Source organism: Asparagus officinalis, chromosome 4 (genome assembly GCF_001876935.1).
Source record: "Asparagus officinalis chromosome 4, Aspof.V1, whole genome shotgun sequence".
Taxonomy (NCBI): domain Eukaryota; kingdom Viridiplantae; phylum Streptophyta; class Magnoliopsida; order Asparagales; family Asparagaceae; genus Asparagus; species Asparagus officinalis.
This window is the reverse complement of record NC_033797.1, coordinates 38,085,978-38,098,308: the sequence shown is the minus strand read 5'-3', so window position 1 is coordinate 38,098,308 and position 12,331 is coordinate 38,085,978. Positions and strand designations below refer to the sequence as shown.

The 12,331-nt window shown below is 35.9% G+C and overlaps 1 protein-coding gene across 2 annotated transcripts in view; it reads left to right on the top strand.

The window, feature by feature from the left end:
- Nucleotides 11,197–12,331, top strand: part of LOC109837215 (uncharacterized protein At3g27210-like) — a 5,215-nt gene continuing 4,080 nt past the window's right edge. Inside the window, exons 1-2 of one of the 2 annotated variants that reach the window (XM_020405361.1) lie at nucleotides 11,197–11,348; nucleotides 11,453–11,654. In XM_020405361.1, coding sequence (XP_020260950.1) covers nucleotides 11,519–11,654 — 136 coding nt within the window. In that variant the 5' untranslated portion in view covers nucleotides 11,197–11,348; nucleotides 11,453–11,518. The remainder of the gene's footprint in view (nucleotides 11,349–11,452; nucleotides 11,655–12,331) is intronic. The other variant, XM_020405362.1, reaches the window with a different exon arrangement.

Here is a 12,331-nt window from a genome sequence, read left to right as displayed (position 1 = left end):
ATAACTTTGGATAAAGAAGAAGATTAAAGATGCCTGGAAGTGTTAGCAGACTTGAAGATTCAACATCGGGCAAAATTTTTGAAGGAGTATAAAAGAGATCACTTTGTTAAATGAAAATCATTTACAATCCGAGGATATTCCCATGGATCCTAGTAATTATTTTATATAATAATGCGCAATAATGCAAGATGGATAGATTAATATCCAAAAATGCCTGAAAATTTGCTTTCAAAAGGGGCGTTCCGAAAATTCATAGACCAGAGAAAAGGCCGAAGGTATGAATTGCGCCCGAGCTTACCAAGGCTCATATACGTACGCGCGTTAAGCCCATTTCTCACTTAGCTTTTAGATATTGGGTGTATATGGAACTAGTTTCAGCGGATACAAATATGGTCTAAAAAGTTTTAGTTTGGCAAAACTTGGGCCAACTTTGCTTTTTCCAGTTCAAATTTTAACACCTAAACTTTTTTTTTTTGAACCAACCTCTACACGGACCAACTCTAGCCTAGTTAAACAAGAACTAGTTCAAACTCAATCATATTTCGCAATTGCCAAGCACACCCATATGTTCCTCTGTGCGCACATATTAAATGTCAAATATGTACTAAAGGTGATTGCGAACGAGAGCTATAAACATTCAGAAATTTCTTTCATCACGCAACCTCGATTGCACATCCCGAACTTGTTTGAACATTTATTTCCTCATTTTATTTATAATAATTTTCATCTGCATCATTGAACAAATTTTTAATTTCCTACTTTAAAATCCAAAGCGTATTTGGTTATTCCAACTTCAAAGCATAAACATGATGCAGAAAAAATTCAGATTAAGAGCACAAAAAGGATACCTAATTTCCTTTTTCATGCAAGGGGGCAATATTCTTAACCTTACATAAAACAAATAGGCGCAAATGGATATTTTGTCCTCCCCATTATAAGGCTCAAAATCATCCGCCCGCATGCGGAGGGGTTATGAGATGGACTCCTATCCGAACTCCACTCCCTAATTCCTCTTTTTTCTGACAATATCCAATTGTGTTTTTAAACAAAATTTGAGACAATGTAATTGACATGAAAGTGATTAGTTTGAAGATACAACTTTATGCGGTTCTAAAATATTTTCTTATATCTTTCACCATATTTTGTCACGTACTTACGGAAAACCTTAGTTATAGTTTCAAAATATTATATGTGCGTTAGCTCTAGCGGTAGGAGTTCTTATCAAGATCTCGCATTGTTGCGCACGCGAGACATTCCCATGAGCTTCCTATTCCTCTCTTTAATTTTGGACCCTAATTAATTAGACACCCTGAATATTCCTCACGCATCATGCGTCCACAAATTGTAACCAAGTTGAGCTAATTTTAATTAACTCGTGCCAACAAGTCGCTGTTCGGCAATATTCGCAGCGAAAACGAAATATAGAAAAGACACCAAAAACTAGACGTGGCTAATAATTTGCGTAGAATTTAAGCGCGGCCACCACGAAAACGGATGTTTGAGTCACATCCTTAATCAGAGCCGTCACCTCATCGTCATGGGTGATAAATATGAAGCCTCAATTACGCGAGTCTTCCTCGATCACACTGAAGAGGTATCCACCCCCTTGTCTCCCATATTGAGTTCGGATGCGCGTTTGTATGGATGTCGATGAGTCCTTAAAAGATGCTACCATAAAGAGTAATTAAGTGAAGTACAAAAAGAGAAGGATAAGTGTAGAATTGGCGAAGGAATTGGAGAAGAACATGTTTTGGAAACATGGAAACAATTTTTGTGATGTTCGGTCGACCATGAGGCTAGGCTGGTCGACCGAAAACGTGCACAGCTCAGGGTTTGATTCTGGACTTCGTGCGGTCGACCGCGGCGGTCGACTGCCAAACCCTGTAATCAGATCCGAGGCTCTGGAGTTGGTGACGGACGACTGTCACGGTCGACCGCCAAACCCTGTATTGATTTTATGGGTTCTGTCGTTTGTCGCGGTCGACCGTTGCGATCGACCGCGTATTGGGTCATGCCCATATTTGAGTTTCCTGTTCTGATTTGGATTTGTGTTTGGTATAAATATCAAACACGTTTTAGGGTTTATTTCGGGAGTTGTTGTGGGGATATTTGGAGCACAGAAAAGAGAGATCTTTCTGAGCTATTGGTTAGAGTTTTGTTTGAGAGATTAAGAGCTTTGTTGGTGAGATTAATTGGTGAGTTTGAGTGAGCTATTGGTTAGAGTTTTGTTTGAGAGATTAAGAGCTTTGTTGGTGAGATTAATTGGTGAGTTTGAGTGATTTGTAATCTCAGGTGAGATTAATTGGTGAGTTTGAGTGATTTGTAATCTCAGTTTGTACTCTTCTTCTCTATTAGTGAATACTCCATCCCTTTCTTGCCCCGTGGACGTAGACAACTTACCGAACCACGTAAAATTCGTTTGTTTGTGTTTGTGCCGTTATTTTGGTTTGTTTGGCTTTCTCTCTCAGCGTTTATTTTGGTTCCTCGAAGCACAGCAATTGGCTTCCGCGCACAACAAATAGGTAAAAGACTATTATAATTTCTTTTAAGTGTAAGATTAAACTGAGCAAAATGGCTATACAGAATAGTCAGTATGTTTGAATGAATTTTTTTAATAGAATGTTTGAATGAATTATAACTATGGGTACGTAGTGAATGACTAAGCTTGGCATTCAGATGGTCTTTTTTTTTTGGGGGGGGGGGTGGGGCTCTGGGCAAAAAATATTCCATATATTGCCAATATATCTGAAAAAATTATTCATATATGCAGATATATCCGAATCAGTTAAGATACAGATGTGGTTACTACATATTTATATTCGGTGCGTATGCGTGCGCATACACACATATATGTTATATATAAGTGGTACACATATCTATTCAATATGATACAAGTGTGGGTATATGGGTATATGCTCCACAATTTTCTTCTCCAACTATCAATTCAACTGGTTTTTCTAGTGTCAATAGAGGGAAAACTTCAAGGAGAGCCAATCCAGATGCTAAAGATGCAGTAGGAACTTCATATTTCCAAGCATCTCTCTTCTCTCCATTGGCTCACCAAATGCATAGTCTAGACCTCTTTGAAAGGGGTGGCTTATCTTTTTAATACAATTAGCATTTGGGAATATTAGAGGATTTAGCAAATCCTCTAATCTCATGTTAGTGAAGCATTTTATCATTGCTTTATTGGAAACTGAGGTGTCTGGCAATAAATTTGTAGCAGATGATCTCAATGCTATACTGGGCAGTGTGAAGAAGATAGGAGGTGCACATATTTCAGTCTCAAATATCAGTACATCTATCCTTGATCTTCAAATTTTTGGTTTTGATCCCTCTAATGTTTATAGAGGGGATATTTTTTAATAAATGTATTTGGCTATTTGGAACATTATAGGATTAAATAAATCCTCTAAGCATGGGGTAGTGAAAAAGTTTATTCAGGATTACAGAATTTCTTTTCTAGCTCTCTTGGAAACTAAAATAGCTGGTGATGAGAAATTACAGTTTATTGGTAAAAAAATTACAAAAGAGTGGAAGTGGTTATCTAATAAGCATTTGGCAAATAATGCTCGAATATGGATTTTGTGGGATAGTGAAATGTTCTCAGTTCAAGTGGTTAAATCCTTTGATCAATATATCAACTGTGATATGAAGTCTAAGGATGGTAAATTGTCATGCTTGTTCACTGCAGTTTATGCTCACAATCAGAATGATGAAAGGAAAACTCTTTGGGAAGAACTATTAGATTTCAAAAGGAGTGTTGATTGTCCATGGTTGGTGGGTGAGGATTTCAATGCCATTGTAAATGGTGATGATAGAATTGGAGGTGCTCAGGCATCTGGAGATGGTAATGATGACTTTCAAGGATTTATTTCATCTAGTCAGCCGAGTCATATAAAAACTACCGGTTGCTTTTTCACATGGAGCAACAAACAAGATACTGAAATAAGAGTCTGGAGCAGGCTGGACAGAACATTGGTGAATTAAGATTGGGTTTCTCAATATACTAGAAGTCAAGTGGAATATTTGATGCCTCTTTGCTCTGATCATTCCCCTGGTCTCATTGCTATTGGAGATGACAATTTTGAAGGAAAAAAACATTTTAAATTCTTTAATATGTGGGCTAAACACCCTGATTTTTTAAAAGTGGTGAGATCAGTCTGGAATCAAAATGTCAGGGGGTATAACATGTACAGACTTTTTTCAAAACTCAAAAATCTCAAGTATGCTCTCAAGGACCTAAACCAGGGGGTATAACATGTACAGACTTTTTTCAAAACTCAAAAATCTCAAGTATGCTCTCAAGGACCTAAACAAGAAGAATTACATGAATATTAGTCATTTCAAAACTCAAAAATCTCAAGTATGCTCTCAAGGACCTAAACAAGAAGAATTACATGAATATTAGTCAACAAGTTTTAAGAGCTCAAGCTGAGCTTTTGGATATTCAAACCAAGTTGAGTACTGACCTTTATAATCCTGTTTTGATATCAAAGGAGAAAGATTGCATTAAGAAATATACTATTTTGCTGGAAAATGAAAATTCATTCCTGAGGCAAAAAGCTAACATCAAATGGGGACTTCATTCAGATAATGGCTCTCAATTCTTTCATTCAGTTATGAAATCAAAGAGGCACCAGAACAGAATTTTATCTATATACACTCAGATAGCTCTAGAATTACAGAATTGCCTGAAATTACATGAGAGCTCATTGAATACTATAAGAAGTTGCTGGGATATGCTAAGGCCAACTCAACTACTGATCCTTGTGTAATCTCTAATGGTCCTAATTTAACCTCTGCTCAGTAGCATGAACTGAGTTCTCCTATTTCTAGGGAAGTAAGCAAGCATTATTTTCAATGCCTGATAGCAAGGCTCCTGGGCCTGATGGTTTCAATGCTTACTTCTTTAAAGCTGCATGGAGTATCATCAGTGAGGATCTTTTTCTAGCAGTTGAGGAATTCTTTCACTCAGGTATTCTTTTGGGTTCCCTTAATACTACTTCTATTACTCTTGTGCCCAATGAGGAATTCTTTCACTCAGGTATTCTTTTGGGTTCCCTTAATACTACTTCTATTACTCTTGTGCCCAATGTCCTTAACCCTACCTCAGCTGCTGATTATCGGCCTATTTCCTGCTGCAATGTCATCTATAAAATCATCTCAAAAGTTATTGCTAGTAGGGTGGAAAAAATTATAGACTATTTAGTTAATGATGCTCAGTGTGCTTTTGTAAAAGGGAGGCTTATATCCAGCAACTTCTTGCTTACTCATGATCTTATTAAGCACTATGGAAGGAAAAACAACTCCCCAAGAGCTATTTTGAATGTTGATCTGAGGAAGGCCTTTGATACTATGGAAGGAAAAACAACTCCCCAAGAGCTATTTTGAATGTTGATCTGAGGAAGGCCTTTGATACTATTAGCTGGGATTTCATAAGGAGCATCAAGAGCTATTTTGAATGTTGATCTGAGGAAGGCCTTTGATACTATTAGCTGGGATTTCATAAGGAGCATGTTGATTGGATTGGGCTTTCCTAATAATATGATTTGTTGGATCATGGAATGTATCTCTACCCCAAAATTTTCTCTTGCACTTAATGGGTGACTGCATGGCTATTTTCATGGTGCTAGAGGCTTAAGACAAGGGGATCCCCTCCCCCCTATCTTTTTGTCATTGGGATGAAATTCCTATCTAGAAAGCTTAATGCTCTAAAGGATGATTCCTCTTTCAAATTTCACCCTAAATGTTCTAGACTGAAGATTAATCACCTGATTTTTGCCGATGACTTGCTACTGTTATGCAAAGCTGACATGAACTCTATTGAGAAAATTTCAGCATGTCTTCAAGAGTTTGGTCAAGTTTCAGGTTTGTAAGCTAATTCAAGCAAGTGTTCTGTTTACCTGAGTGGAGTTAATAACAGCCTCAAAGCTCAGATATGCAACTTTCTAAAGTTCCTTGAGGGAGTACTACCTATGAAATATCTGGGGCTTCCACTTAATGCAAAAAGGCTCTCTTATATAGATTGCTCTAGCCTTATTGGAAAAATCAGCAATCAATTTCAATCCTGGCAACAAAAAATATGTTTGTATTATGCTGGCAGACTTGAATTGATTAAATCTGTTATTCTGGGCATTCAAACATATTGGATTAGCAATTACATTTTGCCAGTAAAAGTTTTGGAGAAAATTGATAGATTGTGTTCTGAATTTCTTTGGGGTCATAAATTTCACTTGGTGAATTGGGAATCTGTTTGTCAAGGGAAGAAGCAAGGGGGTCTGGGGATTTTTTCAGCAAAGTTCTGGAACTATGATGCTGCTACTAAGCTCCTATGGATGGTTCATCTTAAAAATGATCTACTATGGATCAAGTGGATACATGGGAACTATTTACAGAATAAAAATATCTAGGCTGTTCAACCCAAGTCAAATGATTCATTGATGTGGAGACAACTCCTTAAGGTGAGAGATATGTTGCTGCACAAGTTTGGAAGTGCTGATAATATAAAGAATGCTATAGCTGAATGTTACACTGATGGAAATCTTCAATTATCTGCGGTGTATAGGACTCTTGTCCAGCCTGCCAACGTAGCTGCCTGGGCACAAACTGTTTGGGATGACTTTCTATATCCTAAACATTCTTTTGTATTGTGGCTAGCTTGTCATTCAAGACTTCTCACCAAGGATAGATTGTGCCGAATGGTCACCAATTAGTCTCATTGTGTCCTGTGTAATGGTCACCAATTGGAGACTAGGAACCATGTTTTCTTTGAGTGTCAATACTCAGCTGAAGTCTGGAACTTGGTGATGGACTGACTGAGATATAGGTGGAGGACCTGTGTTTGGAGTCTGATTTTGAACTGGTACTCCTCTAATTTGAAAGGCAAGGGCTCTATGGTAAAATTGAAGAGGATGTGTCTCTCTACTACAGTTTATATGATTTGGAAGGAGAGGAACCTTAGAACCTTTCAAGCAAAAGAAATGTAACTTGCTCAGACTTTTAGAGATATCAAACTTTCAGTTTTTTCAAAAGTTCAAAATGACAGTATATATGTGCATATAAAAGAGTTACTTGAAAACTTGTAAATTTTCTTTTGGTTTCCAGGCTTTCTGGTTCCTTGCTGTTCTACACATTGTTTCAAAATTGGGAAATGAATAAAATTTCAGTTCATTGACAAAAAAAAAGTGTGGGTATATGTAGTGAAATATCTAGATCCGTAAATAGAATATCTGAATATATATACATGTAGTTGTAATTCTTTCGATTATTAAACTATTGGATTTGAGATCAAATTTAATGATTCGTCTTTATCTTAACTTTGTTGACATGCAGAACATATTAATGAACTCTCTTTGTACATATCACTTATATATTTTGCAAATTTATCTGTGTTATATGAATATATATTTCTCTTATTTTAAATGTACATTGATTCAATTTTTTGGATATGGATATGGGTTCCTCTTTTCGAGAAATTTTAATATTCTTATTAATATCCGTGATTGATAAGCAATTACATATATGATAAGTGTCATACCTAATTTGTATCTTATCTTTTTGCACCATGGTTATCTGTGTTAACACTTTTAACGATATTAAAAGTATCATATCACCCAATTAATAATATGAAAAATTGCTATCGGTCCTTAAAAACCCGTAAATTATAAACACAAACCCTTAAAAACCTAAACATTGCAAAAACATTCACTAAACCAAAGAATTTTGGTTGGTATTGAAAAATCTAAATTTTGGGCAAACTAAGAGTTAGTTTTAAATTTTTGCTATGTAGGAAATACCTTATAGTTGTTGGGATTGTATTTTTGATTCTTTGTATAACTTCATGAAAATTAGATAGAATTAGAGGTTTATCATAATTAGGAGATTGAGTCTCATCATGATAAAGAGTTTGTATCCTATTCTAATTAGAAAGTTAGATTAAATGTATGGTTTTAATTTCTATATACAGTCTTCAATTATTGGAGGAAAACAAAAGAGGAAAAAGGAGGGTGTCACTATTCTTGTAATCTAGAGCGTAAACTATATTCAAGAATAACACGCAAGAGGGAAGGTCTCGCAGTCTTTATCTGTGCGAAAGATTGCAAGGTTGGAAGAGAGTTTCACAGATTTTGTCTATTGAAAAGATTGTAAGGAGAGGGTCTAGGAGAGAATATGAGAGGTTGATTATGCATGTGAGTTTGAGAGACTGAGAGCGGAGAGTTGGGTGTGGTTCCTCTTGTTAGGCTCTCCTTCTACGTACATAGTGAATTTCTTGTATTGTTGCCCCATTGATGTAGACGTTAAATCTCGGTGTTCTTTCTTCTTGATTTGGGTGTTTTCTATCTTGTGATTATGGTTTGGTTTCCATGTTGCCGAGATTGTAGTGCAGGTAGTAAAACCCCCAACAATAATTTTGCTTACTTTATGTACCCTTACTTATTTTTCGTTGCATCTATATTCCCGAACTTATTCAACATTAGCATGTCAGTACCCTATATTATGCAAACATCAAAAATTTCTTCCGAATTTTCATGTATGACATTCAAATGCTAATTGTAGACCTTTTTTAGCTACAATGTTTGTCAAATGCTCTTTCTATGCCTACCAAATTTCTACTTTTAACATTTCGTAATTATGTTTTAAAATAGAACCGGGATAGGTTTAACAGTAAAATTTAATGAACAAGTCTAAAATTAACATGCTATAGAGTACTACCTTGAAAATTATAAATAACATAGATATATAAATGTTTTGAAAAACAACTAAAGATATGTAAGTATAAATCGAGTAAAACTGTAAGGTATTTAAGTGTTATTTAATCTATATTTCTCGAAGGGAGACAGGAGAGATGACACCCAAAAAAAAGAAAAAAAAGAAAAAAAAACTATTTAAGAAGTAACGATTCCTAAGTCCGTAGAACTCCCAGTACCATATTGTATCACCTATAAGAATGTAGGATCTAATTGATGGTGGACTTAAAAGTAATTAAAATTGGTTAACTGTAACTGGGCACCGATACCTTCTACCAATGCAAATGCTAAAATTGGAAAGATATATATATATATAGGCACTGACACAAGCTCCTATAGAACTTTAGAGATGGATTTGAAAAGCTCCGTGCTGCAAAAAGCTCCTTAACTTTCTCTGCAAGCCCTTGACCCCTTAAATTATGCGATCGGTCCAAGTTGGAAACATGGGAGAAAACGAAGAAGCTAACACCATTTACAATTAGGGGCTGTTTGGTTCTTTTTTTAACTCGGAGGAAAAGTTTTACACCACCTCCACATCAGATTTTTCGTGGCCACGTAGGATATAAGCTTTCCGTCGGTTTTTTTCCCATCTTTGGTTCGCTAGAGTTGAAGAAGGAAAACTCGGTGAAAATCGCCGCCACATCAGATTTTTTTCTCTCCCCCAATTCATTCCTCAACCTCGTGAAATCGACGAAAACTGCAGCCACGTCAGCTTTTTGCCATATAAACAAAAGTTTTCCTTTTTTTTTCATGCGAACCAAACACAAGAAAAATAAATACATTGGTTTTTCACCATTTTTTTGTTCGAATCAAAGCGAAACAATCTATTTCTTGGAAAAGTTTAAAAAACTCAAAACTTGTGTTTTTGTACATGAAAATGCATTTTCCTATATCTAGGAAACGAACCAAACAACCCATTAATACTCCTGTAGAACATGGGAAGACAAAAGTAAAAAAGTATGTAGGAGAAAGAGTCAATTACAAGCAAATGTTTGGTGCTTTACCCCCACATTGGTTGTCATGGCACTGTGGGCATATATGCTTGCATTCTATTTTAAAATCAAAAGGGAGATGAGAGATTTGGAACTTGGAAGTATATATAAATATCACATGTGACAAATTAAATAACTATGTGGGAATCCATTCTTGCTTCACATGGAAGTGGCTCCACAAATTCCATGAAGTGCAAGACTGCAAGGGGGATTATAAATATACGTCTAAGAGAACAGTCATGATTAGATTAAAAGCTTAAGCTAGCTGGTTGAGTGATTTTACCTGATATTCTTTATTCTGACGGAGGTTGTGTTACTGTTACTAATCAATAAGATAGAATTGGACAATCCTAACTTTTCGATTTAAAAAGGCTAAATATTAGAAAAACCCCCTGACTTTGGATGATTATCAGAAAATCACTCTTAACTTTCAAAATATCAAAAAAATCTTCCTTAAATATCAGGGTTATCACAAAACTCCCTCCTAACTTTGGATGATTATTGGAAAATCGCTCCTAACTTTCAAAATATCAGAAAACCTCCCTTAAGTATCGAGATTATCACAAAACCCCCCTTTAACTTTTAGATTTTATCAGAGACCCCTCCGTAACTTTGAGATTTTATCAGAAACCCCCCCTAATTTAGAGGGTTCTAATAAAATCTCAAAGTTAAGGGGAGTTTCCTGATAACCCGTAAACTTAAGGGGTTTTCTGATATTTTCAAAGTTAAGAGGGGTTTTATGATACTTAGGCATTTAAGAATTACAAAGTTTAGTACAATATTCTTTTACCATATAAGCATATATTTGAAGTCATAGGTAACTACTTAAACATTTTCCCCATTATGAAAATATATAAAAGGATGCAAGCACTGCTAAAAGGATATCAAAGTGTAGGAATGAAAGAGAATAAAAGCCACCATTAATATCCATGTGGGCCCAATAAGATGCAATACTTAATAACTATCATTTTTGGTCTAATAGCCCCCTAAATTAGTTTCACACTTTAAACTTCTCTCTCAAAGACAAATATAGACTGCTCATCTTATCAGAAACCAACCGTACGCGACGGGTTACGGGTGATTCTGACCCATACAATGGAGGGCAAATTTTACATTGTGTCCCTCCATTTTATCCAGTTAAAGGCTCGTAACCGCCCAGCGCATGCGAGCGGTTCTGATAGAAAGTGGACTCCAACAAAACCCACTAAAGATATTTGAACCAGCTCAAACAATTATATTATTAACATATACGTATCCCATCTAAAGATAGTAGTACAATCAAAATGTAAATTCTAATTACAATTACATTCGTTTTATTATTATGCAAACTCACATTAATCTCATACTAAACTATAAGAAAAGACCACCACTGACTTCTAGTGGGCCCACAAGTAACTCTTCGATGCCACTCCTTTCGTGTAACTTCCCTTTCAAGTCCAAATTCTTCCTTCCTTCAAAGATTTATCTTACTCCATTAATTTCAAAGAAAAAACTCCCCTTCTGCCCTCCCCCCTTCTCTCTCTCTCTCTAGAGAATCTTATAGAGAACAGAGCTTCTGAGCCTCTGCCATCAAAAGGGTCTCTTTGACTCAGTCCATCGATCCAGGGTGAAACCTTATTCGTTTTCTCTGCCAATTGAAATTATTGCTGTTTATTGTTATTTGACTTGCTCTCTGTACTTCGCTTCACCTTTTTCCTCTTCCCTCAACAGGGATGAGAGCTTCCTGGGCTCTGAGATGAGAAGGGCATTGTTTTTGTTTACATATCAATAACAATCATGGGCTCTTGCTCCTCAGTTCACAAGAGTAAGAAGCCACAAATGACGGCTTCATCACCTCACAAGGAGAAGCCGCTCAACGGGGAGAGCGCTGTTAAAGTTGTGGGCTCCCACCTCAGTATGCGAAGCTCCTTTGGTATGATTAATTTCTTTTTAAGTTTTTTTTTAAAAAATATATTGTTTAATGGTTTTGTTTTAATTTTACTTAGATTTTCTTATTTAAGTGGACTTGGGGTCTTTCTGTTTGATGAAACTGATTGGTTAGTACTATGTCTTGCCCTAAACTACATTTCATTTGTTTGTTTCTTATTAAAGAGGAACCCCATCTGTCATTTTAGTTTGTAGTTGTTGTCTTTGTAGATTATGTAAGGATTTCTGGATGGGGGCTTTTCTTTTTCTGAAGATTAATTTGTTAGGAGGATTGTATTGATTTTGAGCCATAGAACTGTAAAAAAAATTTAATGAAATCGCTGTGAGAGTTAGGATTTGTTTGGATTTGGAGCTAGTGAAGGGAAGTTAAGGTAACATAGGAGAAGTTAAGGGAAGGTAAGGTAAGGGAAGGTAACATGTAAAACTTGCTTGGGAAATTAGTAAGGTGAACCAAAACTTATTTCACCTCGTTTGAGAAGTTTTAATGAAGTGATGGGAAGGGAAGGGAATATATATAAAATTACGACAATAACTTCACATGCTATTAAGTCATTTTATTGTTAAAAATTAGATAGAGAGTAAAATATTCTTTCCATAATTGTTTTAATTTTAAAAGTTCCCTTCACCCTCTTTCACCCTCATCCCCCATTACCTAACATAAGT